At 49.9% G+C, this 27,074-nt stretch overlaps 2 protein-coding genes across 16 annotated transcripts; one reads left to right on the plus strand and one right to left on the minus strand.

Moving 5' to 3' along the window:
- The first annotated feature begins 11,321 nt into the window (after window positions 1–11,321).
- LOC310847000 (uncharacterized protein) lies at window positions 11,322–13,873 on the plus strand. 15 transcript variants are annotated; one of them, XM_083744333.1, is made up of 4 exons: window positions 11,322–12,008; window positions 12,189–12,458; window positions 12,594–12,638; window positions 12,729–13,873. In XM_083744333.1, exons 1-4 carry the CDS (start codon window positions 11,358–11,360, stop codon window positions 13,497–13,499), a joined length of 1,737 nt encoding a protein of 578 aa, XP_083600459.1. In that variant the 5' UTR covers window positions 11,322–11,357; the 3' UTR covers window positions 13,500–13,873. The 15 variants fall into 15 exon arrangements, with proteins under 15 accessions (XP_083600459.1, XP_083600463.1, XP_083600458.1 ...); XM_083744337.1 differs by having other exon boundaries at window positions 12,954–13,873; XM_083744332.1 differs by having other exon boundaries at window positions 11,322–11,963; window positions 12,144–12,323; window positions 12,414–12,458; window positions 12,594–13,873.
- Window positions 13,874–16,981: 3,108 nt separating this feature from the next.
- LOC310847181 (BPTI/Kunitz domain-containing protein-like) lies at window positions 16,982–25,956 on the minus strand. The gene is made up of 5 exons (XM_083744781.1): window positions 25,805–25,956; window positions 22,706–22,882; window positions 21,690–21,830; window positions 20,621–20,788; window positions 16,982–20,034 (listed from the first exon to the last, which is right to left on the minus strand). Exons 1-5 carry the CDS (start codon window positions 25,887–25,889, stop codon window positions 20,024–20,026), a joined length of 582 nt encoding a protein of 193 aa, XP_083600907.1. The 5' UTR covers window positions 25,890–25,956; the 3' UTR covers window positions 16,982–20,023.
- Between the last annotated feature and the right edge of the window lie 1,118 nt (window positions 25,957–27,074).

The following is a 27,074-nucleotide window of genomic DNA, read 5'->3' on the forward strand; positions in this document are numbered from 1 at the left end:
CTGGCCTGCGAGCGCTCCAGTTGGAGAACAGCTTTTACCAAAGGTGTCATGGGCTTTGAAGACACTGGAACTCAGGACACAAGGGAGAAACATGCCAAGAGGAAGACACACTTGGCAAACCCTCACCATGATCAACTCCCGCCTGGAAACCAATGTCCCCACTGTGGAATGACATGTGGATCCAGAATTGGACTCCACAGTCACTTACGGACTCACTGTTAAACCGGTGTTTATGGAAGACAATCTTACTCGGCTATGAGGGATCGCCAAAGAAGAAGACCATGGATCACGTGTGATATTTTATCATGTTTTTAATATTCTGTTGGGAGCTGCCCACGGAAACCCAGTGTCTGGGGAAACCCAGCTAGATGGGCAGGGTATAAATAATAAACAAATTGTTGTTGTTATGGCATGGCCAGGCCAGGCCAGCAAAAATGCATGCAAACATGTCTACTGTGCATCTGGAGCAGGAAGAACACAGCTTTCTTGAGGAAAAGGGGGATTAGACTGTAATAGATCAAGTTGATAATTAAAGGATTATAGAAGTGTGAAGATGGTTCAGGCCTTGTAGGCCACCTAGGGCAGGCTCTGGCTCGACGGAGGATATTTACTTATTTATTTACTTACACAATGTGAACACCACCCTTCAAAGTAATTGCACGGCAGTTTTCATCACAATAGCTAAAAAGAGCAACACAACCTGACTCCTTCAATTGCCCCAGATGCAACAATACATGTTGGTCTCTACAGCCCCAAAGGCCCAGTTCTCCATTGTCCTCCAAGACAGATGGATGCCAAAGACAACATCTAAAAACACAACAGAAATAAATCAAACGGTATAATCCTAATAAACAGGATTGCTAAATTGGAGAGAAGTACAACTAGAACCAAACTGTGGGAGGCAGTGGAAGACAGGAGTGCCTGGCGTGCTCTGGTCCAGGAGATCCGAAAAAGACCAAGACCCCAGGCAGATGGTCCTCAAATGTCTCCCTCCAGGAAGGGAGGGAGGGAGGAGAGACAGCCCACCCCCAGGAAATGAGTTGACCTGCTCTTGCTATTAAGACGTCTCTCTGAAGATGCTCAGGTGTACTACCTGAAAGGTAACAATGCAGAAATGCAACCTGGCTTCTAGCACTGCACTGACCAGTCCTGCAACATTATCAAGAAACATATAATTCTGGAGATAGATGAGTTTGCACTCCGAGTGTGGGTGACTCAGCATGCATCACAAGAGCGAAGATATCCGCAACACATGTTACCAGCCAGTGCACCTCGGTGGTGCAGGATGCGGTTGAATCCAGGAATGTAGGAATGCAGAACAAGGGCATGAGACTCTTAACCTCAGGGCTTGACGGTTCAAGCTCCAGGCTGGGCAAAAGATTCCTAAATTTCAGGGGTTTGGGCTCGCTGATGCTGGTGGACTTTCCCCCAGGAGGCAGGGATGACCACCAACTCTGTTCTGTCTCCACAGTTGGGGTCAGCAAGGCTTCTGAATCCCAGTTGCTGAAAACCACAGAAGGGGAAAGTTGCTCCTGGGCTCGGATTCTGCTTGTTGGTTTCCCTTTGGGGCTTTTGTCTGGCCACTGTGAAAACAGGATCCCGGACTAGATGGGCCCCTGGCCTGATCTTATGCTCTTGTGTTCTGGGATTGGTGACTCAAGGCAGATAACTGAAACAAAATTAAAAATTTCCTTCCAGTAGCACCTTAGAGACCAACTCAGTTTGTTATTGGTATGAGCTTTTGTGTGCATGCACACTTCTTCAGATACCTGCATGCACACGAAAGCTCATACCAATAACAAACTGAGTTGGTCTCTAATGTGCTACTGGAAGGATTTTTTTTTTTTTTTACTACGGTGGACCAACACAGCTAACTACCTGTAAACAGATAATTAAAGGCAGCCTCCATGTTTGCTGCCAAGGGCAAAGCAGACAGAAACTCTCTTTTTCATGGAATCATAACATTGGCGAGATGGAAGGGGCTCCCCTACAAATCAGGAATCACATTGGTGGCCTGGATGCAGAAAAAGCCTGGTTTCTGGAGGCCCCAGAGCAAAACAGCACTGCCTTCTTCCAGAATTTGGCAGGATCAGCTGTTGATATTCAGGCGGAGCCGTGGGACGCAGCTATGATGCCCTGGGGCGCTGGCTGATTTCTGCTCTTCCCGCTGGCACCTTGCTCTTCTCGTGCTCCTGCTGGCTGTGTAGGTGGCGCAGGCAGTCCCAAGCAGCTTATTAGAGAATGGAATTGGTCTATCTAACGGGAGGCCCTTGCAAGTCACCTTGCAAGCTGGTCACGTCACTCGCCAAACTGCTCCGCCCAACCAATTGCTTATATCCCGGTATGGCTAAATCGCCGGCACTTAGAGCTGTCTCTCAGCACCACCACCATGAAGCCAGGTGGCCTCTTGCTCCTTCTGGGGTCCTTGGTCCTCTGGACTGCCCTGCTGGCTGCACCGCACACAGGTGAGTAGAGGCAGCTGCTGTCCTGGCAGGTGCTGGGATGCAAAGCCAAGGCACCTGCCAGGTGAGGGGAGGAGCGGTTCTATTTTCCTGGGGGAAATCAAGGAATGGTTTTGCAATGGTGAAAAGGACTAGACGTGCAATTCTGGTCCTTGCATGGAAAAGGCTGACTTGCCACTACCCCCCCCCACTCTCTGAGATGGAGCCTTTACTTTGGCAGGCACAAATCCAACAGGGAATGTTCTCCTAGCATGCAGAGGGGGGGAAGCTTCACCTGCAGAACTCCTGCATGCCATCTACGTAGCTGCTCTTTTCCTGATGTCAATGGAGACATTCATTTTTCACAAGCTGAAATGCAGCCGTCCCTCAAAACGGAACGAAATCTCCTGCCAAGGATGTGTGCGAAAATGCCCATATTGGTGAAAAAAATGTAGACACGTACACCATAAGAGGGAAATTGCTTGTGGAGATTAGGACCAGAGGCATACCTGGGGGCTGGCAAAATCGGCCCCTGTTGGGGGCGCAGGCCTGAGGGACCCCGACAATGATCACCCCAGAAATCTGTCTTCACTTATCTGTGTAAGGCTGTGAGTTCAGATGAGAGTTGGGAGCTGAGCAGTAGGAGAAAAGGCAAGGCAGGAGAAAGGTAGACTGCCCTGAGACTTGTGGGTATAAGGTGGTATACACATTTTAATAATAATAATAATAATAATAATAATAATAATAATAATAATAGACGGCTGGAGACTATGGAGTGTGTGCTGTGTATGGCGAGATCTAATGTGGGAGAAGTTTTCCATCCTCTTGCACAACAGCACAAAAGTGTGCAATTCTTTCCCCCCTTTTCCTCGCCTCGCCTTCACTCCAGACACTTCAAGTGCTTGGGATGCGTAAAAGGTAGTAATTTCTAATGCAGGTATTGTTGTAAAGTGGTTTTTTCCCCAGGGGGTAAGGATGCTGATACGGCTCCTTGTCCAGAGCACAGGGGGCCCTCATACGCCTCTCGTTAGGACTCTGCACAATTGCACACAAAAGGTTTCCATGGGGAGAAAAGCATTTTTGAAAAGGGGGACTTTTTTTAATGCAGATCTTTACGTGACTAATGCAAATCTTAACGCAGATCTTGACGTTCACTCAGAGTTGACCCATTGCATCCACGACTCACTTAGGTTCATTTCAATGGGTCTACTCTGAATAAAAGTTAGTTGAACACAAGCGTGAAACACAAAATTTGCAAATTGACGCAGGGGTGCGTGTTGAGCCCGCTTTTATATATGCTCTATACAGCTGACTGTGCTCCCAATTACCCCAGTAATAAGATCATTAAGTTTGCAGATGATACAACGGTGGTTGGTTTAATCACGGTTGGAGAGGGGGAGGCGGCCTATAGGAAGGAAGTTGAGTAATTGGGGGAGTAGTGCAGGAAAAACAACTTACTCCGTAACTTAAAGAAAACAAAAGAGATTATTGTGGACTTTAGGAAATGTAAATTGAATATTCAGCCACTTATTATTGAGGGGAAGTGCGTGGAACAGGTCTCGGTGTTTCGATTTCTGGGAATGGAGTTGATAGATGACCTAACCTGGGGAGAAAAGAGCAAAGACCTGATGAAGAGAGCACAGCAGAGGTTATATTTTCTGAGAATCCTCTGGGAAAACAATCTCTCAAAGGACCTGTTGATGGCATTTCACCATTGTACTGTGGAGAGTGTATTAACTTATGTTCTGTGTGTTTGGTTTGGGAGCTGCATGGTCAGGGAAAAAACAATGCTGTCCAGGGTTGTAAAGACTGCAGAGAGAATAATTGAGCTCACTCTTCCCACCTTGGATCAAATCTATGCTTCCAGGTGCCGTAAGAAAGCTGCAGAGATAGCGCAGGATAGTACACACCCCGGAAATGATCTCTTTCAGCTTCTGCCTTCTGGAAGAAGGTCCAGGGTTATAAAGGCCAGGACTAGCCCCCTGAGAAACAGTTTCTACCCAAATGCAATTCTGGTTTTAAACACATTGTAAGATAGTCTCTATAGGAGTATATTGTATTTAAAAATGGAGTTTTTAGGAGGTCAACCAGGCTGGGATAGCTGGGAAAGCAGGCTTGTTGGTTTTTGAATGTCTGATGTAGATTTTTTCAGTTTCGTTGTTCTGTATGGGACAATGACTATACAGTGGTACCTCGGGTTACATACACTTCAGGTTACATATGCTTCAGGTTACAGACTCCGCTAACCTAGAAATAGTACTTCAGGTTAAGAACTTTGCTTCAGGATGAGAACAGGAATTGTGCTCCGAGGGCGCGGTAGCAGCAGCAGCAGCAGGAGGCCCCATTAGCTAAAGCAGTGCTTCAGGTTAAGAATAGTTTCAGGTTAAGTACGGAGCTCCGGAACGAATTAAGTACTTAACCCGAGGTACCACTGTAAAGATTATCGTATCGTAAGAAGTGGGTGGGTGGAACAAAATCAAGATTGGAAAGACGGGAACTGAGGGCGGAAGCACCTTCAGGAACAGGAATTTAGCACAGGATCCAACCACCGCCAGGCAGAGGCTTGGCTCAGTATATTACTGTGATGAGCGTCACCCTAGAGATCAAAATTGGGCTGCTGTTTCAAAGCAGGATTTCGTCTCACAGCACATAACTCAACTGCGGAGTAGAGTCCCAGATGGTGCTTACGGCCACAAATTTGGAGCACTTTCAGAGAGAATTTGGCCTATTCATGGGACATGGAGGCCTTGCGAAGAGGAGAAGGGAGAAGCCTCCTTAGGGTGCTAGTAACATCCCACACCTGACTGGTGTGTAAGTGGGTCTGACTATTCTCAGTTCTCTTTTTCTAGAAAAAAACAAGTGCTGGAACTCACAATGGACGCCTCCCTTGTTCTCTTATAATGGTAACGGTGCCCACCTGAGAGGTACTGGAACTGAGTTCCAACTGAAAAAAAAGCCCTGGATATTCTACCTGGCGGACATGGGTGGCGCTGTGGGTTAAACCACAGAGCCTAGGACTTGCTGATCAGAAGGTTGTTGGTTTGAATCCCTGCGACGGGGTGAGCTCCCGTTGCTCGGTCCCTGCTCGTGCCAACCTAGCAGTTCGAAAGCACGTCAAAGTGCAAGTAGATAAACAGGCACAACTCCGGCGGGAAGGTCAATGGCATTTCCGTGTGCTGCCAGAAGCAGTTTAGTCCTGCTGGCCACATGACCCGGAAGCTGTACGCCGGCTCCCTTGGCCAGTAAAGCGAGATGAGCGCCGCAACCCCAGAGTCGGCCACGACTGGACCTGATGGTCAGGGGTCCCTTTACCTTTACTTATTCTACCTGGCAGGCAGGGCTGGCTCAAGACCTTTTGTCCTGCAACCCCCCCCCCCCCAGGCTGCTTTGCACCACCTGAGCGCAGGGTCCCTCGGCCAAGTGGCAGCTCTTGGCTTCTGCCCAGAATAGCACAGGGTCTTGCGGGTGCAAGAGGTTTTGGGTTGCACCAAACAGCTTGTATAGGCCCTGGGGGAGCCTGAGGAGTTCATTGTCCGTGTTTCTCCTTGCAGGCAATGCCTGCTCTAGGGGGTTATACCCCGCCCATCTGGCTGAGTTTCCCCAGCCATTCTGGGTGGCTTCCAACAGAACACTAAAATACAATAACCTATTAAACATTAAAAGCTTCCCTAAAGAGGGCTGCCTTCAGATGTCTTCTAGAAGTCTGGTAGTTGTTCTTCTCTTTGACATCTCGTGGGAGGGCGTTCCACAGGGCAGGTGCCACTACCGAGAAGGCCCTCTGCCTGGTTCCCCGTAGCTTTGCTTCTCGCAGTGAGGGAACCACCAGAAGGCCCTCAGAGCTGGACCTCAGTGTCCGGGCAGAACAATGGGGGTGGAGACGCTCCTTCAGATACTGGATCGAGTCCGAATAATAATAATAATAATAATAATAATAATAATAATAATAATAAAAACATTATACTCTGACCATCTGGTTGGGTTTCCCCAGCCACTCTGGGTGGCTCCCAACAGAATATTAAAAACACGAAAAAACATTAAACATTAAAAACCTCCTGATACAGGGCTGTTTTCAGATGTCTTCTAAAAGTCAGATAGTTGTTTATTTCTTAGACTTCTGATGGGATGGCATTCCACAGGGCGGGTGCTACCACCGAGAAGGCCCTCTGCCTAGTTCCTTGTAACCTCGTAGGGAGGGAACCGCTGGAAAAGCCACGGAGATGGACCCCGGTGTCCGGGCTGAACGATGAAGGTGGAGTCCCCCTCAGCTCTCCAGTTTTCTGATTCCATGGCCCTGCTGGGCAATTGTGTGCCAGTTATTGCAGGATGGCATGCTGCCAGCAGGCCTTCTGCTGCCAAGGGCTGCTCACGTTCCTCCGCCTCTTCCTCCCAGGCTTGATTCAACTCTGATGGCTATCAGGTTCAGGTGCTAGTTGCTCAATTAATTAGCATAATTGCAAATTGGAAATGACAAGGAGTCTTGCTCACAGGCACTTCCTCTGCTCCACACAGCAGCCCACCTGAGCCTGGGAGAGGAGCTCAGGAAGTTGGGATGGGTGAGGGCAGGAAGCATTTTTGATGAACAGGACCATATGTTTATATCCTGCCTTTTCTGGACAGGGACCCCAGGCGGGAGGAAAACAATAATTAAAAAAACAGTTAAACAATGATAGAGTTAAAACTGTGTGTGTACACACACACACACACACACAATCTCTTTAAAGCATGCACATACGGTAATTACAATGAAACAGTATTATTATTATTTATTAAAGATTTTGTTGATTTACAAAAGTGTGTGCTAGGCTACAATGAAACAGCCTGGCACCAGCCCTTTTCCAAAAAGCAGTCCGTTCCCAAAAGCCTGTTGGAATGAGAAGGTCTCCTTTACCTGCCGGTGGAAGGATGGTGAGGAGAGAGGCAGCCTGGCTTCTCCAGGGAGGGAGTCCCAGAATCTGGGAGTGGCTACTACTGAGAAGGTCCCCTCCTGCACCCCCACCAAGGGGGACTGAGAGAAGGGTCTCTCCTGAAGAATAAGGTCTTTCAGATGGCTTGGCCTTAAGCCAGGCAGGACTTTGTGAGCATTTAGGTTCACACATGTGGCAATTTAAAAAATAAAAGTGCAGAATTAATGTTGATGATGATGATACTACTGCTACCTGGTGGAGTCCCGGGTCAGGTTGAAGGTGCTGGTTTTGACCTTTAAAGCCCTATGCAGCCTCGGACCCACGTACCTATGGGACCACCTCTCCTGGTATGCCCCATGGAGGACTTTAAGGTACACAAATGACAACACCTTGGGGGTCCCAAGGTGGTTAGATTGGTCTCAACTAGGGCCAGGGCCTTTTCAGCACTGGCCCCGACGTGGTGGACCGCTCTGTTACAAGAGGCTAGAGCCCTGTGGGACTTGACATCTTTCCGCAGGGCAGGCAAAACGGAGCTGTTCTGCCTGGCTTTTGGTTGATTTGGTTGATTTTGATTTATGGGCTACTTTTAAAATGAGGATGCTTTTTAAAATTGCATTTTAACCTATATTTTAAATTGGGCCCCCCCATTATGTTTTTTACTGTAATTTTACTGAGGTTAGCCACCCTGAGCCCGGCTCTGGCCAGGGAGGGCGGGGTATAATATTTATTTATATAATAATAATAATAATAATAATAATAATAATAATAATAATAATTATATACCCCACACATCTGACTGGGTTTCCTCAGCCACTCTGGGCAGCTTCCAACAAATTATAAAACCATAACAGAACATCGAACATTAAAAACTTCCTTCTAGAGAAGGGACTGGGTTCTGGGGGAAATGACTTTGGAAATCCCCCCACCATAGAACCCAAAGGGCTTTGACTATATGCAATTTTGGCTTTAGGAATGATTCCCAGAATGTCACCCCGCCTGAATTGCAGGAGTTTGGTACAAGGAAGCAAATTCGGACTCCCTGGGAAGGTGGTGGCCCCTCCTTCCTGGGAGATTTTTAAGTTGAGTTGGCAGGGATGCTTTTGCTGAGCTCCCCATATTTCAGGGGGCTGGACTAGATGACCCTTGGGATCCCTTCCAGCGCTACAACTCTGTGTTCTACCTCTATCCCACCTGAGCATTAACACCCCAACAGATCTTGCTTCTCCCTTGATCCCAGCCTTGGATCCCAGCCTGAATCAAACTTGAGTTGGATGGCAACCGCAGCAACTGGGTCCCAGATTCTCATCCCGCTGCCTCACACACAACTCACACCTGTTGTTCTTTGTCTACCTGCCCCACGCCTTTGCCCTCTGGCACAAAGCGAACGCTGATCCTTAAGTGGAAAGCATCGCCTATTATCTTAACAACCGCCCAGTTTAGCGACAGAGTCTTCCATCAGCTGATACCCTTAGTGGGTACAGGGCCACCCAGAATCGGAAGGGACCCAGGCATCCTACAAGACTCACCCTCCAAACTCACATCGATATAAAGGAAAGAGATTGGGGGGAGAACCCTAGCTCACACCAGGGGCCTCCTGGAACAGAATACGTAGGCAGAGGCATGTTGCAACCAGGACGGGCTTATTTTTTGCCGTCTCATAATGTTAAGCAACCCACAACCTTTTCGGCTAACTGGGTCATTGTGACACGACAAACCCATCATTACTTCCACTTCTTGAAACGCCTGGGATAATTGCCGCAGCTGCTTGGTCACCAGAAGCGGATTCTCACGCTGCCTGTTGAAACTCCCTTTCTGGACTTGGCAGCCCCGTAAAATCAGAAATAGCTCTGGCCGGCAGCCTCTGCAATTTGGTGGCTTCTGTGGTTGGGCTGGCTGGCCCTGCCTGGGCAGGAAGATGGAGCACCTGAGCTGCTATGGATCATGCCTAGTTCTTCTCCCACTCCCCCAGTTTATTTCCATGAATTAATAGGTGGCTCATTCTCCCCTCTTTTGAATTTTTATTCTAAATGCATAGATGTAAGACTGACATTGGGGATGCGGGTGGCGCTGTGGGTTAAACCACTGAGCCTAGGACTTGCTGATCAGAAGGTCAGCGGTTTGAATCCCCGTGACAGGGTGAGCTCCCATTGCTCGGTCCCTGCTCCTGCCAACAAAAGCATGTCATAGTGCAAGTAGATAAATAGGTACCGCTCTGGCAGGAAGGTAAACGGCGTTTCCGTGCGCTGCTCTGGTTCGCCAGAAGCGGCTTGGTCCTGCTGGCCACATGACCCGGAAGCTGTACACCGGCTCCCTCAGCCAGTAAAGCGAGATGAGCGCCGCAACCCCAGAGTCGGCCACGACTGGACCTAATGGTCAGGGGTCCCTTTACCTTTAAGACTGCCATTAACAATTCCCTGGTGTTGCTAAATTTCCATATCAGCCAAAGGACCAACATTTCAGCAAACACCCGTTGACTTGTTGGGTACAATCAAGCTCCAGGCAATTCTTCTTCTTCTTCTTCTTCTTCTTCTTCTTCTTCTTCTTCTTCTTCTTCTTCTTCTTCTGCAATCCCTCGTAGCCGAGTCAGATTGTCTTCCATAAATACGGTTTAATGAGTCTGTAAGTGACTGTGGAGGCCCATTATGGATCCACACGTCCTTCCACAGTGGAGACATAGGTTTCCGGGTGGGAATTGATCAAGGTGTGGATTGCCTTCCTCTTAGCACATTTCCAAAAGAGAAAATTGTTATGCACATTCCCCCTTGGTGAGGGACTTGTTTGTTGCCTTGCTATATCCGGCCGTTTCCACCCAGGAGCTCGGATGTGGCGCACGTGGTTTTCTCCCTCTCCTCATGGAATCCCCACCACAGCCCTGAGAGGGAGGTTTGGCCAAGAGGAGGCAGTACCTGGCCCAAGGTCACACCTGATGGACTTCTCGCTGAGGGGGGTTTGGAGCCCTGGTCTCCCCCCCACCAGCGCCCCAGTCCGACTCTCTCTGCACTCTGCCACCACTGGCTGGCAATGGGATGTTGCTGCGTTAGACCGGGGGGGGGGGGGGGGAGACGCAGGAAAGGTTTCCAATTCTAGCAGCATTTTATACATTATGGATTATTATTCAGCAGGCCTTTTTCTAACCAAATAATTTGATTTACAAAATCATTCTTTCTCCCCAACTTAAATAATTCATTAAGTTGGTGATGCTGTAACCAAATCATCGTCTTTTTCTGTTACTTCTTCCTACTTCCTTAATCTAATCTCACCACCAACCTCTGTGTATTATTATTATTATTATTTTTCCATTCTTTATAATCACACTTTCATCCAGGGGCATCAAATAACTTACAGAAAAATCATTCAGTCGAAAATCTAACCAACCTCTGTTAACAGAACTCTCTCTCTGTTTCCCATTCTTCTCTCACCTTTCTTTTTCTCACTGGCATGGCTTCGATATGTGAAAGCCATAATGGTGTTTTCCTTTCCGGCAAGTTTTTATAGTTTCCCCACACTTGGTATAATTTTTTCCCTGATTTTTGAAACCTTTATATACTTCGCATTTTCCGTAACATAAGTAGATGTTTTTTAGCTCTTTGTATTTCATCTGTCTTGCTCTAATTAGTGTAAGCCTCCTTAAGCCCTGCTGTGGGGAAAAAGAGGAATATCAATGAATAATAATAATAATAATAATAATAATAATAACAACAACAACCGCCACCTCAGAAGGTCATGGAGGTTTTTATGCAGAGCTTGGGTGGCCATCTGTCAGGGATTTATTAGCTGCAATTCCTGTTTTGCAGAGGGGTTAGACTAGATGGCCCTTGGGGGTCCCTACAGTTCTCTGATTCTTCGATTCCATGACTGTCTGTGCCTTGTATCCTCCTTTCTAGGTCCAGAGACCTCTGCAGCAGCAGCAGCAGCATCAGCATCAGCATCAGCATCAGCATCAGCATCAGCATCAGCATCAGCATCAGCATCAGCATCAGCATCATCTCTTTCCCGTGGAGGTGATGCAGTGATGCGGCGTCAGGGGGGAGCCCCTTCTCAGGGAAAAAAAGCCTCCGGTCATCAGCTTCTCTGTCTGCTGATCAAGGATGCAGAGGTGTCTCTCAGCAACTGCTTGCCCAAGAAGCGGCCAGAGAGCCAGGAGGGCACCTCTGTGGGCAAGGGAAAGGTCTCCTCTCCAGAAGCCCCCATCTCCAAGGAAGGCGGCACCCATCTCCTGAAGGAGCCAGGACCTCCCATTCTCTGTAAGAAGAAGAGACCCCAGGCTGAGAACAGAACAGAAGTCGTCTTTCCTTCCGCTGGAAAGACCCCAGAGGGACAGGAGGGGGTCTTTGGAGTCACCTCTGGTGAGAAACCAGCCTCCAGTGCCAAGCCAGCTTCTAATATTCAGCATGGCAAACCCACATCTGCTGGCCAGCCGGGGCTGATAGGAAAGCCAGCTCCGGGTGGTAGGAATAAGACCCACTGCAGACCCCGCCCCAGGGAAAAGCCAGTAACGGACAAGAAGCCAGCTCCTCCTGTTGGGTCCATGGCCCATGTCAAACCCACATCTGGAGAGCATCCTTCTGGGCAGGTAGACCATGTCAAGCCCACATCTGGAGAGCATCCTTCTGGGCAGGTAGACCATGGCAAGCCCACATCTGGAGAGCATCCTTCTGGGCAGGTAGACCACACCAAGCCCACATCTGGAGAGCATCCTTCTGGGCAGGTAAACCACGCCAAGCCCACATCTGGAGAGCATATCTCTGGGCACGTGGTCCATGGCAAGCCCACATCTGGAGAGCATCCATCTGGGCAGGTAAACCACACCAAGCCCACATCTGGAGAGCATCCTTCTGGGCAGGTAGACCACGCCAAGCCCACATCTGGAGAGCATATCTCTGGGCACGTGGTCCATGGCAAGCCCACATCTGGAGAGCATCCATCTGGGCAGGTAGACCATGCCAAGCCCACATCTGGAGAGCATCATTCTGGGCAGGTAGACCACACCAAGCCCACATCTGGAGAGCATCCTTCTGGGCAGGTAGACCATGGCAAGCCCACATCTGGAGAGCATCCTTCTGGGCAGGTAGACCACACCAAGCCCACATCTGGAGAGCATCCATCTGGGCAGGTAGACCACACCAAGCCCACATCTGGAGAGCATCCTTCTGGGCAGGTAAACCACGCCAAGCCCACATCTGGAGAGCATATCTCTGGGCACGTGGTCCATGGCAAGCCCACATCTGGAGAGCATCCATCTGGGCAGGTAGACCACACCAAGCCCACATCTGGAGAGCATCCATCTGGGCACGTGGTCCATGGCAAGCCCACATCTGGAGAGCATCCATCTGGGCAGGTAGACCATGCCAAGCCCACATCTGGAGAGCATCATTCTGGGCAGGTAGACCACGCCAAGCCCACATCTGGAGAGCATCCTTCTGGGCATGTGGACCATGCGAAACCCACATCTGGAGAACATCCTTCTGGGCAGGTGGACCATGCTAAACCCACATCTGGAGAACATCCTTCTGGGCATGTGGACCATGCTAAACCCACATCTGGAGAACATCCTTCTGGGCATGTGGACCATGCTAAACCCACATCTGGAGAGCATCCATCTGGGCAGGTCGCCCATGTCAAGCCCACTTCTGGAGAACATCATTCTGGGCATGTGGACCACGCCAAACCCACATCTGGAGAGCATCCATCTGGGCAGGTGGACCACGCCAAGCCGACATCTGGTGACAAACCAGCATCCCATGAAAAGCCAGGGTCCAGTGTGAAACCTGCACCTGAGAGTAAGCCCAAGCCTGAGGACAAACCAGAGAAAGTTGATGACAAGGATGACAACGATGACGAAGACGACATTTTTGAAGATGAAGGGAATGAGGGTGGCAATTCCGATGCCAGCGCTGCGGACAATGGCGGCGATGGAGATGCCTTTGACAAGGAACTGGATTACGGGTTAGACAGGCCTGCCGACAATGCGTACGCCTATCACGACATGTGGAGCGACGAGGATGCTGAGGACCCAGACATTGGCTTGGAGGAGGAGGAGGCGAGTTGGCCCTCGTGGGGCTTCAACAATGGGAAGCCTGCTTTTGATGCCTGGGGAGACAAGCCCATGAAACAAAATGGAAAACAAAAACAAACAACTCCTCGCAGGGCTTGATTTGTAACACAGAACACAACTCCTTCATAATGTGATCATGGGACATCCAGAAAGTTTAATGTTCCTGCATCAGGACAGGAATCCTTCCCAAAATATAATGATAAACGAGGCTCTTACAAACTCTCTGAGAGGTGTGAGATTGCTTTTGCTGGGTAATCTCATTTAGGTGAGGTCTAATTTCAGACAAGCAAACTCTCGTCTCCTCATCAGCACAAAGAAGCCTTGCTCTTTTCTGATCTTTGTCAGAGTCGAAAATCCCTTTCCACAACAATATGTCGTGGAGAACAGTAGAAGAAAAGCCAATGGTCTTGGCCTCATTTTGAAAAGGTATCTATGCATATTCCACAAATAAAAAGAATAATTTTGATACTATACTACCCTGTGATGTTGAAATGCTTCTTTGATTGTCCTTGAATCTCTCTGCCGCTCTTCCCATCCTCTCCTGCCACACCCTTTGAGAACCAGGCTCTAGGTCAAGTTGCCCCTTGTCTCCTTCCCACTAAACCTCTTCCTGTTCAAAGAGGGTCCTCAAAGGACCTGCCTGAGGGACGTGAGATCCATGACCAGAAAGAGCCTTTAAGAAAGCTGAGCTGCATCTTTGTTTTCTGCCCAACAGCAGGGGATCTAGTTCCAGCACCAGGGATTCCAAGGCAGGATCTTCTGGGAAGCTGACCAGCCCTGCTGATTCTTTGCGAGTAAACCTGAACAACGAGTGTAGTGAATTTGCTAGGAATAGCTCCCTGTAGAGCCCCAAGGCTCAGCCTCATTTGCCATTCTGTTTGGACCTTCTGCCTGCTTCCTCCCTCTTGTGACATTTGGGAGCAACCTGGAGAGCATGCAGACTGCATTTACACTCCAAGCAAACCTCAAAGATGTAGGTGGAGTGCTGGGGCACTGACTTGGGACCATAGAATCATAGTATTGTATAGTCGGAAGGAACCAATGCAGGAATCTCAACTGAAGCATCCATGACCGATGGCCATCTAACCTCTGCTTAGAAACTTTCACCCAATAACAAGGGAGTCAGTTCCAGTGTCGAATGCCCCTTAGTGTCAGAAAGATAATAATAATAATAATAATAATAATAATAATAATAATAATAATTATTTTATTCTTTATACCCCGCCCATCTGGTAATGCATCAAACATTAAAAGCTTCCCTAAAGAGGGCTGCCTTCAGATGTCTTCTAAAAGTCTGGTAGTTGTTGTTCTCTTTGACATCTGCTGGGAGGGTGTGCCACAGGGCTGGTGCCACGACTGAGAAGGCCCTCTGCCTGGTTCCCTGTAACTTGGCTTCTCGCAGGGAGGGAACCGCCAGAAGGCCCTCAGAGCTGGACCTCAGTGTCCGGACTGAACGATGGGGGTGGAGACGCTCCTTCAGGTATACTGGGCTGTTTAGGGCTTTAAAGGTCAGCACCAACACTCTGAATTGTGCTTGGAAACGTACTGGGAGCCAATGTAGGTCTTTCAAGACCGGTATTATGTGGTCTCGGCGGCCGCTCCCAGTCACCAGTCTAACTGCCGCATTCTGGATTAGTTGTAGTTTCCGGGTCACCTTCAATGACCCGGCATAGAGCACATTGCAGTAGTTATGTTTAATCACAGTCTCCTTTTTTTGTAATTTTAATACATTGGTTTGGATTCTGTGCTCTGGAGCAGCAGAAAGCAAGCCTGCTCCATTTTCCATGCGGCAGCCTTTCAGGTATTTGAAGATGGCTATTCTATCTCCTTTCAGCCTCTTCTTTTCCAGGCTAAACATACCCAGCTCCTTCTGGGGCTGCAGTGGTATAGAAATTTAATTGATGATAATGATAATACTGGAGGGTAAGGCCCACTGCCAGCACTGATGGGGGTTGTGTTGCAGTTGAGCAGTGAAGCAGGTGGGAAAAGCTCTTGGGCACCCCCTCCCCACTTGGTCCCAGGTGGAGCCCCCTGCTCCCTTCTTTTCCAACTTCTCCTGGATATCCTGTTTCTGAAGGCATCTCCCAGAGAAGGAGCTGAGGACAGAGAGGGAGGCAGAATTCCCGGCTCCTGTTGTGGGGGGCAGAGGAGATGGGAAAGCAGCTTGAGGAACCCCCCACCACCCCCTGCTTCCAAGTTCCTCTCTAGTGGCCTCCCCCAGCCCCACCAGAGGCTTCCCCATTCCTCTGGAGGCCTCTTCTGGATCATCATCCTGACTCAGCCAACCCTTTGGAGCATTATGCAGCAGGCAACCACCAGGGGGCAGCACTGCAAAGCTGCTCTCCTGAAAGACCTACATTGGCTCCCAGTACGTTTCCCAGCACAATTCAAAGTTTTGGTGCTGACCTTGAAAGCCGCCTCAGTCCAGTAGACCTGAAGGAGCGTCTCCACCCCCATCGTTCTGCCCGGACACTGAGGTCCAGCGCCAAGGGCCTTCTGGTGGTTCCCTCATTGCGAAAAGTGAGGTTACAGGGAACCAGGCAGAGGGCCTTCTTGGTAGTGGTGCCCGCCCTGCGGAACGCCCTTCCAGCAGATGTGAAGGAAATAAATGACTATTTGACTTTTAGAAGGCATCTGAAGGCAGCCCTGTTTAGGGAAGCTTTTAATGTGTGATGTTTTATTCTGTTTTTAATCTTTTGGTAGCCGTCCAGAGTTGCTGGGGAAACCCAGCCAGATGGGCAGGGTATAAATAATATTAGATAGTGATGATGATGACAATGACAACATGCTTTCTCTTTCCCCCTTTTACCAATGACCAAAGTAGCCTTTTCTAAAGCTGTCTGCAGTGGCCTTTTCAAAAACAGCCTGCCTGCATTCCCCTAAACCCATCAGTTGCTGTTACCATATTTTTCCGTGTATAAGACTAGGTTCCCCCCTAAAAAAAATGTCAAAAATTAGGGGGTGTCTTATACTCTGGGCCATCTCCCCCATTTTCTTAAATCTGAGTCCTCCAAAATAGGGGGCGTCTTATACTTGGGGGTGTCTTATAGATGGAAAAATATGGTAAGTGTCCTAAATCTATACCTGGTGGAGCAGGACCCCACACTTCAAACACCTCTCAGCTGTCAGCTTGCCTGGCAGATACCAGACCCTTTGCTTTGGTGCTTCAGGATCTGATGAATCTGGCTGGCCTGTCCGGTTGATGATGTATTGGCCAAAGCAGGCCTTTGCTTCTCACTGCTCCTGCAGACTGAGTTTTGCCATTCATCAAAACTGGATTTACATTAAGAGCAAAACTGAAACCACACCTGTGTGGCATCCCTGGGTCTGACACACCAGCAGCCGTGGGTCCCTCTCCTCCATGAAAAGACCTCCAGAGAAGCACGACTGGCTCTTCCACTACATATAAGGAGTTTAATCCCTGCACCCCTGGAAAAGTGGGAGAATCTGATTGGTTTTATTTAAGATAGGTACACCTCACCCAAGGCAGCTCTCTCTCTCTCTCTCTCTCTCTCTCTCTCTCTCTCTCTCACACACACACACACACACCATTACAATACAAACAATATAAAAGCACCATATTTATTTCATAATTTATTTTTTATAAAGCTTGAGTGTAGAAACCCCCCTTCAAAAATACAATTCTCCAATCCCCCCAAAGACAATGTTACAATGATATGATAAAATCACACTGTTAAGGGAAACAATTCTGAACAAAGATTCCAATAAGGTTAAGCAAGAGAAGGAGGGACGAGGAGAGCAACTGGGCAGAGGCCCCCCCCCCCGGAACCTCTTGAGGTGTGTGAGGGGCTCCAGACTGAGGGATGGAGCCACCCAGGGAGCACCCAGAATGAAGTGCCTGCCCCCTTCCCCAGCCCCCCTTGATCTGCCCCAAAACACAGTTGAACTGTGAGTGTATGAAGCCCACTCTGCCATTTAAGTCTTGGAGAAGGACTACTTGTCATCCACAGAGTACAGGCTCAGCATGCAGAAAGTCCCAGGAACACCCCCAGGATGTTTTAAAAGCAGTGATTGTTTAGCTGTGACTCCTGCATTGCTGGGGGTTGGACTAGATGAACCTGGGGGTCCCTTCCGACTCTGCAATTCTGTGATCCCACATGAGCCGGCTGCTCCCAGTATTCCATGTGAAGCAGCTTCTCCTTCCCAGCAGCTGAGCTTCCGAGAATAAATAAATGAAAATACTGTTTGTTGCTTGCCTTGGCTGTTTTATTAAATAACTTAAAGGTGCTTTATTGAGGCTTATTGCTTTCATATCCCTATGTAAACTGCTTTGCAAAGTTCACCTGGTGAATGGTATATAAATATCTTTAAAAAAAATAAAAATGAATGTCAGGAAATGGGAAAGGACAGCTCTCTGCCAGAGGCCCTGGAAGGAAGCTGAGAGACCAGGGGCCCCTTGCCAGCCGCTCAGGGTGCTGTCTATGCCCCTCCCCTTTAGCTCTGCCTCCCCCCTTGCCCTCCCATGCATGGGGTGGGGGATTTCCACTGGAGAGGCAGCTGGGGAGGGTTGGGGTGAACCCCCCCTCTCTCCATGGACTGGGACCTTGGCAAAAATCCCCCCTCCACATGCAGAGAGAGAGAGAAGGAAGGAAGGAAGGAAGGAGGAGGGAGAGACCACATTTAACTTCAGTCTCCTCCCATCCCTGGTATGTGGCTCCCAAGAGATTACCCCCGGTGGAATGTGGCCCTCAAAAGGTTCCTCAAAAGGAGGCTGGAGGGGACGCTGTCCCTCTGTTCCTCTCTGCCTTCCTGTGTCCTCTTTGCTATCTCAGCATCCCCTACAAAGGTCGTGATTCAAGCCTTGCTTGCCTGCCAACCCAGCCTGACCCCTCTTCTCCACCCCTCACCTTTGTGGCTTTTTGTAGGGGTGCAGATATCCAGAGTGTGGGGGTCAGGTGGGATTGCTATGAGGAATTATGACATATGGAGCAAGCCATGGTGTCCGCAATGAAAGCATTGCGTTGACTGGGTTTGATTCATTGACAATAGTTTCTGATCAAATCCCAGAAGCCTCTGCATCTCTGCCATTTGTTTTCTCTACGCTGAAAGGCACGTATAAGCTTTCTAAATACACAGGCCAGTTGCTTCACCAGGCATCCTGGGCCATAAAGATAGTAGATGGCTTTGATGTACCTTTCCTTGGTTTTGTTAATCTTAGGGCCAGGAAATAGTATCACATGGAGGTGATAAAGATGCCATCCTTCCTCTCCTGTCTACCGCTTGTTTATGACCTCCAGAGTTGCTGAATGCATTCCTTGTTTCTTATTTTATTTACTCTGGACTACTATGCATGCTCAAATTAGCTTTTTGTAGTTTTAACTTTTACCTTTGTCCTCACATGGGTTTTTTTGAAATGCTTAGAGGAAATCTGATTGGTTCTTACGAACACTGTGTAAAAAGTTCTTTCGTGAATAAAATGACCTGGGCCGAGGGGTGGAGAGGAATTATTAGTTATTGGCACCTCCTCCCAGAGTCTTGCTTGTCAAGCCTCATGTGTATTCTATTGATCAGATTCCAATCCTTCCTTGCTTTGGGAATGCTACAGCTTTTTGGACCATGAAAGGGAAGCCCTGCATGGGCTGCTACACCTTCTCCTCGAACGCTGGCCACAGCACTTGCTCTTCATTCACATTTGCAAAAACGCTCCAGAAAGACCCCAACAAGGTGGAAGGTGCACAGAGGAAGGTGGCCAAGAGGGTCAAGGGAGGTGAAGCAAAGTCTTGTGAGAAATGGTTGAGGGAGTTGGGGATGCTTAGCCTGGAGAAGAGAAGACAGCGAGGTGAGATGAGAGCCATCTTCCAATATCTGCAGGGCTGTCCCATGGAAGAGGGACCAGGTTCGTTTCCTTTTTCTCTGGAGGATGGGACCTGAACCGATGGATCCAAGTTACAGGAAAGGAGAGTCTGTCTAAACATCAGGAAGAACTTTCTGGTGGCAAGAGCTGCTGGAGAGTGGAATGGACTCCCTTGGAAGGTGGTGGACTCCTTCACTGGAGGTTTTCAAGCAGAGGTTGGGTGGCCATCTCTCAGGGATGCTTGAGCTGAGATTCCTACATTTCATGGCGTTGGGCTAGATGACTCCTGGGTTCCTTCCAACTCTACCGTTCTATGATTCTATATGCCCTCCAGTTGAGTGTGCTTTTGTGGAAGAACAGGCTAGTGGTGGCAGGTGGGGAGAAGCACCCAGGAAGCACTCAGGTGAGGTGGCAGCAAGGAAGCCAGACCTCTCTTTCCTCTTCCTCCTCTTCCTCTGAGAGTTCATACCAGAGTTTCTGCAAGCGCCATTGGCTGCCTGGTTTCATCTGCCACATGCCAGCATGGACATTCATACGAAGAAGGGTGCAAGCTCTTGGAGAATGCAGACAGTCCTTTGCACCCCACCGGGAGCAATGCCACACCCCTTGGGCCAAGCACACGTCAACCACCAGGAAGTTTCTCACAGCAGCGGAGACATTTGTCATCACTTCACGGAAACATTGATTCATTCATACACCCGGATTGTCTGTGCAATGCGTGCGGAGGGGCCGTCTGTTCTGGCATGAGGCCATTGCAGGCTGGCCAGGTCAAGGGCCTAGGGCCAGGCAGTGGGTGAGCGAGGAAGACTTAGGAAGACCCTGGAAAAAGAGGAGAGCATTGTCAGAACACTGTGCCATCGGCGGGGACTCCTTCCCGCCTAAGGCGGTTTCTACACTTTTGTGCCTTTGAGAAATGGCTTCTCTGCAGCCAACTGGAAGTGGATCATTCCCTTCCAGTCACTGCCAAGAACTTTCTGTAACATACTCAGAATCAGTCCTGCATCTGTACGTTAACTCAAAGCTTCCTGTTTGTAGTTGCTGCTTTTTAATTTATTTTTTTATCGGTTTTATAAACTTTGTGCCAAATCAATTTATCCACATTTCTTAGCAATTCGACTTCCCATCCTTGCATTCTTGATGTTTATTCCTGAAATGCAAAACTTACACATTTCTTCATTTAGTTCATTCTTGCTAGCCTTCCATTGCTTACGCTGCAAGACCCTGCTTGCAATTTCATTTGCTATAATCCTTTTTAAAAGAGGCCGAAAAGAATTTCCATTCTTCCGTACATTTTGGCCTCGTATTTCCGCTGGCCATTTCCCCTCTTTTAACCCAGTCTAGCCTAGTCACCCTGGCTAGTCGCCATTGATAGCCCCCTTCCCTGCTGGGTCTCCAGCCTGCTCACCTGCTGGCTTGCATCTGGCCAGGCACTCCCTGCGCTTCTTGAATTTGTTCTGGTTTCCGAGGCAGCCGCTGTAGATGAACCTCTTGCAGTTTTGGTCACGCTCATCGTAATACCAGCTCCGGAACTTGCCATGGCATGGACCGTAATCCGGAGGCAGCTTGCAAATATCTGGGGTGGCAAAGGGAGAGGAAGGAAGAGTGAGAGAGAAACAGACTTTAACTACGTTCTCTGCAAAGATTCAGAAGGAGGACAGGGGTGGAGCAACTCCCCTGTGAAGAAAGGTCGAAACATCTGGGGCTATAATTCCTTGTGGGAGTTATAGCGACAGGAATATCCAGATTGTATAGAAATTTATTTGGCCTCGGTCCTGTATACCTGGAGGAGCGTCTCCACCCCCATAATTCAGCCCAGACACTGAGGTCCAGCTCCGAGGGCCTTCTGGTGGTTCCCACGCTGCAAGAAGCCAAATTACAGGGAACCAGGCAGAGGGCCTTCTTGGTGGTGGTGCCCACCCTGTGGAACGCCCTCCCTTCAGATGTGAAGGAAATAAGTAGCTATCCTATCTTTAAAAGATATCTGAAGGCAGCCCTGTTCAGGGAAGTTTTTAATATTTAACGCTGTATTGTTTTTAATACTTGATTGGGAGCCGCCCAGAGTGGCTGGGGAAACTCATGACAGAATGTGGGTAGAAAACAGGTGGGTTTCTCCATCTCTCAGAATCCTAGAACCTGATGGGGTCACCCAGTCAAACTGGTGGAAGATTCAGGGCAGATTGAGTGAACTGAGTCTGTTTAGACTGGGAAACAAGGGTCAACTAGTCCAACCCTGCAATGCAGGAATCTTTTGCCCAATGTGGGGCTTGAACCCACAACCCTGAGAATTAGTCTCACACTCTATGGAAGGCAGAACTTTTAGTGCTTGCTCCAGCCGCAGAAGCACCACTCTGCTCTCATAGCTGCCCAGCATTATTGAGAGCCCATGAGTAGCAGCTAAATCATCCCTGACAGAGGCCACTTCTCTGAAGGGTAACAGTAGCCCCCCACCTCCCCCAGCAACCTCTGGATCTCACCTTTGATGGGCTCAGAGCAGCGCAAGGCGCACCCATAAGAGCAGCACTTCTGATCTCCCGGGCAGTTTCCATCATGAAGGCAGCTGGCCAAGCACTCCAGGGTGATGTTTCGAGGACTGGGGAGGCAGGAGCCAGGCTTTTCTGCAACACAGAGAGTGAAACCAGGGTTGTCGTTGGGCGTGATGTGGAGGGGACCTTAGGCCGCTGTTCTGCAGCCCCTGATCATGTCTTCAAGGAGTGTTCCCAAAAGGGACAGAATGGTGGGTGCAAGGAGGTGGGAGGGAGGTTTCATCAACGATGGAGAAAAGCCCGCCTAAGATCTCTCAAGGATCCTGGTTGTTGGGCCCATCTGTTCTTACAGAGACCAACCACATGCCCCAATGGAGAAGCTTGCATGAAGGACATCAGAGCAAGACTGACCCTCTCCATCAACAGGGGAGGTCGTGCATGGACCTTGTGGCTAGTAGCGTCATCCTCCTCATGAATTTGCTCGGTCCTTAAAGCCCTCCAAGTTGGTGGCTGTCAATTCCTTTTGCAGGAACAAATTCTATATTTCAGCTATTTGCTGTGTGCAAAAAAACCCTTCCCTTTGTCTGCCCTGAATCTCTCACAATGACTCCAAGAAGTTCTGGAGAAGAAGAAGACAATCTCTGCCCACTTTCTCACACCCTGCAGAGTTTCACGCACACCTAGTGTGTTCCCTCGCCTCTTTTCGACCCCCCTCCGTAAGGAAGGCCTTCTAGGAGGATGCTGAGTGATGGGTCCCAGTCAGGCCTGCCCCTCAACTCTGGGATGCTGGGATGAGTGGAGCAACCCTTTGAGCCACATCTATGCCTGACCTCATCTACATGGCACAGGGGCAGAGCAGGTGAAGATGTTCAGGACACCCGCTCCCCCCACCCAGGTCCCAAGGGCTCCCTGTGTTTCAAGATGCCTGGGTGGGTGGGTTTCTGTCAGTCAAGAGGGTCGGGGTCCTTTCCCACATCTGGGCCCACCCCCCTCTCACCCCCACTCACCAGTCCCTCCGCAGTGGCGCTGGCATTCTTCGATGGTGTAAAAGCGGTTGCGGAACCACGAGCAGCCTCTGTAGGTGAAGGGCTCGCAGGCCTTGGAGGTGGAGTTGTAGAAGAAGCGTGGTTTGGGGTCGCCGCACCGGTCAGAGTCCTTTGGAAAGGTGCTGCACACGTCTGAAACTGTATTATTGATTTCTCTTGAGTCAACAGAATTCGTACAGTGCTTGACTGCAGTGCAGCCTCCAAGCAACTTACACAGAAGACAAGAAATGTAGCTAGGGTGAAGAAAACCCTGGTCCCACCTCCAATGGCATCTCTGGGTAAGGCTAGGAATCATTCCCTTGCCTAAAAACATGGACTGCCACTGCCAGTCAGTGTAGACAATATGGGGCTAGATGGACCGGCGGCTGACTCCTCTGTTTCCGCTTCCTCTGTTGCTAAGAGACACTCAAAGTCCATTGCTCTTCCCTGCCATATCTCCAGGGAGAGACCTTCAGGAATCCAATGATGGAGGAACTGGAGGTGACTGGCAACAGCGGCAGAGCATATGCCCACGCTGCCCAGGGCGTGCGTGCTCCCGAGTGGTGTGTGGCACGGAGGGTGCCATCCCAGGCGCGGGATAGCCAACTGGGTGCCCAAGCAGTGCTCATGCCCTGCAGCAGGGCTGGAGCGAGCTGCCTGTGGAGGACATTCAGCGCCACCCGCCCACGACCCCCAAGCCCCTCCAAGCGGTCAAAACAAAGGGGGAAGCGGGGAATGCCACTGGCAAAATGGCACAGCTCTGCCCCTTATCCTGATGGGTTGGGGTAGGCTTGGGAGTCATGGACGGATGGCGTGCTGAATGTCATCCCCTCAGGCGAGGGCATCCAGGGCGGTCCGTCCCCACCGCCCCCCCTTCCTACAGCCCTGACTGGATCTCTCAGGAGAGAAGAACAGAGAGACCCAGAGAGGGAGGAGGACTCTGAAGGGAAGAGAGAGGAGTTGGGACTAGGTCTGGGACAGGGCAGGAAAGCAGGAGAAGGCTTTAAGGTGGGGCATTGCATGATCAGGCTGTCTGACTAATGAGAGAGGGAGAGAGGGAGAGAGAGAGAGAGAGAGAGAGAGAGAGAGAGAGAGAGAGAGAGAGGCTCATTTTTTTTGGCCCCAGAGGCATGGAAAAATGGGAGGGGGCCACAGGTGAGAACAATAGGAAACTTGCCGTGTCTGTGCCAACCTGGAGGGCAGCCTCATGACACCATGAGACAAGCAAGGCTTTTCCACATACTCCACAGAGCCCACAGGAATGCAGGAGAACCAGTTGTAAGAATGCAAAAGTAGACACCTCCCGCCACCTAGAGCTGATTCAGGTGGCGGATACACAACACTCTTCCAGAATGTGTTGCCCCAGTAGGGAAGTCTCCCTGCCCGCCGGAAGTTTTTCTAGGCATCATCACCCTTCTGAAAGGGCAGGCTCCAGGCATTGTGAGTCATTTGTCTTTTGCTCCAAGGAGGCTGACATCATCTGTTACATCTGAACCTTGGGAGACGCATAGGATTTCAACACCTAACCACCCCCTAACCCAAGCCCTCTCCCTTTAGAGTATCAAAGGCCGTGTGATTCATTGCTTGGCTTCCTGAACCTTCCCTTTCCCCCACAAGACCCAACTTGCAGGCACTCAGGCACAGGCTGCTTTGGAAGTCAGAGGCTGATGGAGTCGGCTTCTCTCTTCCAGGACGCTGACACCCTTTGGATCTTGCCAGAAGGTCCCACCATCCTCTTCCGCACCTCCACCTTCCTCTGCTCAGAGATGGGCTGTATCTGGCATGGGCAAACCTCAGGTTTGCAGGGGCTGCTTTGTTTTTGCTAGAGCTTCAAGGTCCACTGACGGAAGCCAGAAGCACAGCAACAGCTGGGTGGCACTCTTAGGGAAGAACTTTCTAGCGGTAAGAGCTGTCGAGGGTTTCAAAGCAGAGGTTGGATGGCCGTCTCTTATAGATGCTTTAAATGTAATTTCTCCAATGCAGGGAGATGGACTAACGGACCCTGGAGGGTCCAGTCCAACAGTTCTATGATTCTTGTTAAATGCACAGTCTGCCTACAGCCCTCCTCCACAAAACTCCACTTCTAGATGAGCCCCCAAACCTCTCTTGGGGCTCACATCTGCTTGCCCCACTGTTCCTCTAGGAAAACCTGTGGTTTAGCACTGAATCATGATGAATGGCAATGGAGTTTCTCATGAGTTGCCGTTTGTTTTGATTCCGTGCTAAAGAGCTGAGCTTTCTAGGCACAACTTTCAGAAGTGTGGACAAGCCCTTCCTGTCAGCAGCTTAGAGGGTGAAGGTGGCGAAAGAGCCTTTGTTGTCCCTACCCTTATTTAAAGAGAGAAAGGACATCATAAACTTTTGCCATTGCCTGTCTAGTCAGACATATATCTGCCTCATCTCTCTCCTGAGCCAGATTCTCCTCCACTCTGACCAGAATTTGGGGTTGGGCTTTTTCATTTGAGGACTACAATCAAAGTCCCCCTTTGAAGCTCCCGAATTTGAACCTTGCCCTGCCCAAATCCCAAACCCCATCGCACAGTTTTGTATGGTCAATGCACAGAAGTGAATTTCTAGGGTGTAAATCAAAAGCCTTCTGGCTTGTTTGGCCCAAAGGAGGCAGCTCACTGACCAGCTGCTGCCCATCACTGACCAACCTGAAACATTCAGGCAGGTAGATCTTCAAATTCAGGGCTTGTCCACCCAACCTGCAGAGTCCCAGCAAAACCTCTGGGCCTGTGCGTCTCAACAGGGTGTGTGAGAGGTTCTCTGAGCATGTGAGGATGCTGTGGATCACGAGAGTCACCTTCATGTCCAGGCTTCTTGGGGGTGTTGGGCAAAGGGCTGTGACTGGGGAGGGAGGTGGAATCCCTCAAATTCAGGATAGGCTTAGCCCTGGTAGGTGGGCTCCACCCCACCCTGGCATGCTATCACCAGTAAAGGCCATGCCCCTCATACAAGGAGCCCCAAGGGACACCTGGCCCAGCCCCCTGCGGTGCAGGAACCACAGCTCACCAAGCCTGCTCCCCCACCCCCAAACCTCCCCAATTCTTCACCCCTCCAAGTAATACCCAAACTCACATGGGGCGGGCACTGATGGCAGCTGAGCCCAGAGGATGAGGACGGGACCCATCACAGAGAAGAAGGAGAACCTGGTGGGCTTCATGGTGCTCCTGCTGGGAGGCAGCTCTGAATGGTGCTGAGGGCTATGATCAGCAGCCAGATATAGTCTTCCTTCCCTCCTCCCTCCCCCCTCCCTCTCCTGGGTTGGGCTGGGACAGAAGCTGGGTGGATCACAGCCAGTCACTGCTGCTGGCTCCTGGTCCAGATCGTTTTTTTCCAGTGACACGGTAATTTCCAGGAACCAGTAAGCAAAATTTTGTTTGTTTGTGTGCGTCTATTTCGTAGGAAGCTGACGTGGGGCTCTGACATGGAGCAAGTTCCAGATGGATATTTTCTCTCTCTTCAAAATAAACATTGCAAGTCAAAACATGCTTTCGAAGACGTGTGTTTCTAAAAAAAGTATAATTTCTCTCTGAAGTGGAACGATGGAATCCTGCCTGCTTGAAAAAGGCTTGAGCAGGAGGCCCCCTCGGATTCTCTGGAGGTTGGGTGGGGCAGCTACTGTCCTGCCAGCAAGGGGTCCTCCTTGCCTTCTCTCCCTGACCCCCACCCCAAACACTCCCCGTGGCCACTGTCTGGGGGAAGGTCAGCCCCCAGCAGGGCACAAGGAGCAGGCTCCATCCTTCCTCGCTCACTTCTTCAGGCAGCACAGAGTTAAACTATGGAACTCACTGCTACAGGGAACAGGGACCATCCCTAGACGGCTTTGAAAGACAAATTCATGGAAAAGATTACAGGTTCCTGGGTCACATACAGCCTTTCTTTCGTTTAGCTCACCAGCGCTCATAGAATCTTAGAATTGTGGAGTTGGAGAAGACCCCAGGGGACATCTAGTCCACCCCCCCAAAGGGCAGGAATCGCAGCTAAAGCATTCCTGGAAGATGGCCATCCAACCTGTCCTTGGAAACCTTCCGAGAAGGAGAGTTCGCCAGGGAGCCGTGTTCCACTCCTCTTGCCAGGAACTGTTTGGAAAATCACCTCTGGTGTCAAATGTTTCCTTCACCAGACAGAATCCCAACCACCTCTCCGCTTGCAGCAAACTTCCTCTTGCGACAGAGTTGCTACCAGCCAGCTCTTTCCCCTGGGGGCCTCACAGGCCAAGAGTGGGTCATCCACAAGCCACTGGGGGTTATTTCTCAGCAGCAACAACAACAACAACAGCATTTGGACCCAGGGTCCTGGGGCTGTGACCATGGACCTCACAATCCCTTGCATGACGCAAGTTGTG

This window comes from Podarcis gaigeae, assembly GCF_964106915.1.
Source record: "Podarcis gaigeae genome assembly, chromosome: 6".
In the NCBI taxonomy this organism is placed as follows: domain Eukaryota; kingdom Metazoa; phylum Chordata; class Lepidosauria; order Squamata; family Lacertidae; genus Podarcis; species Podarcis gaigeae.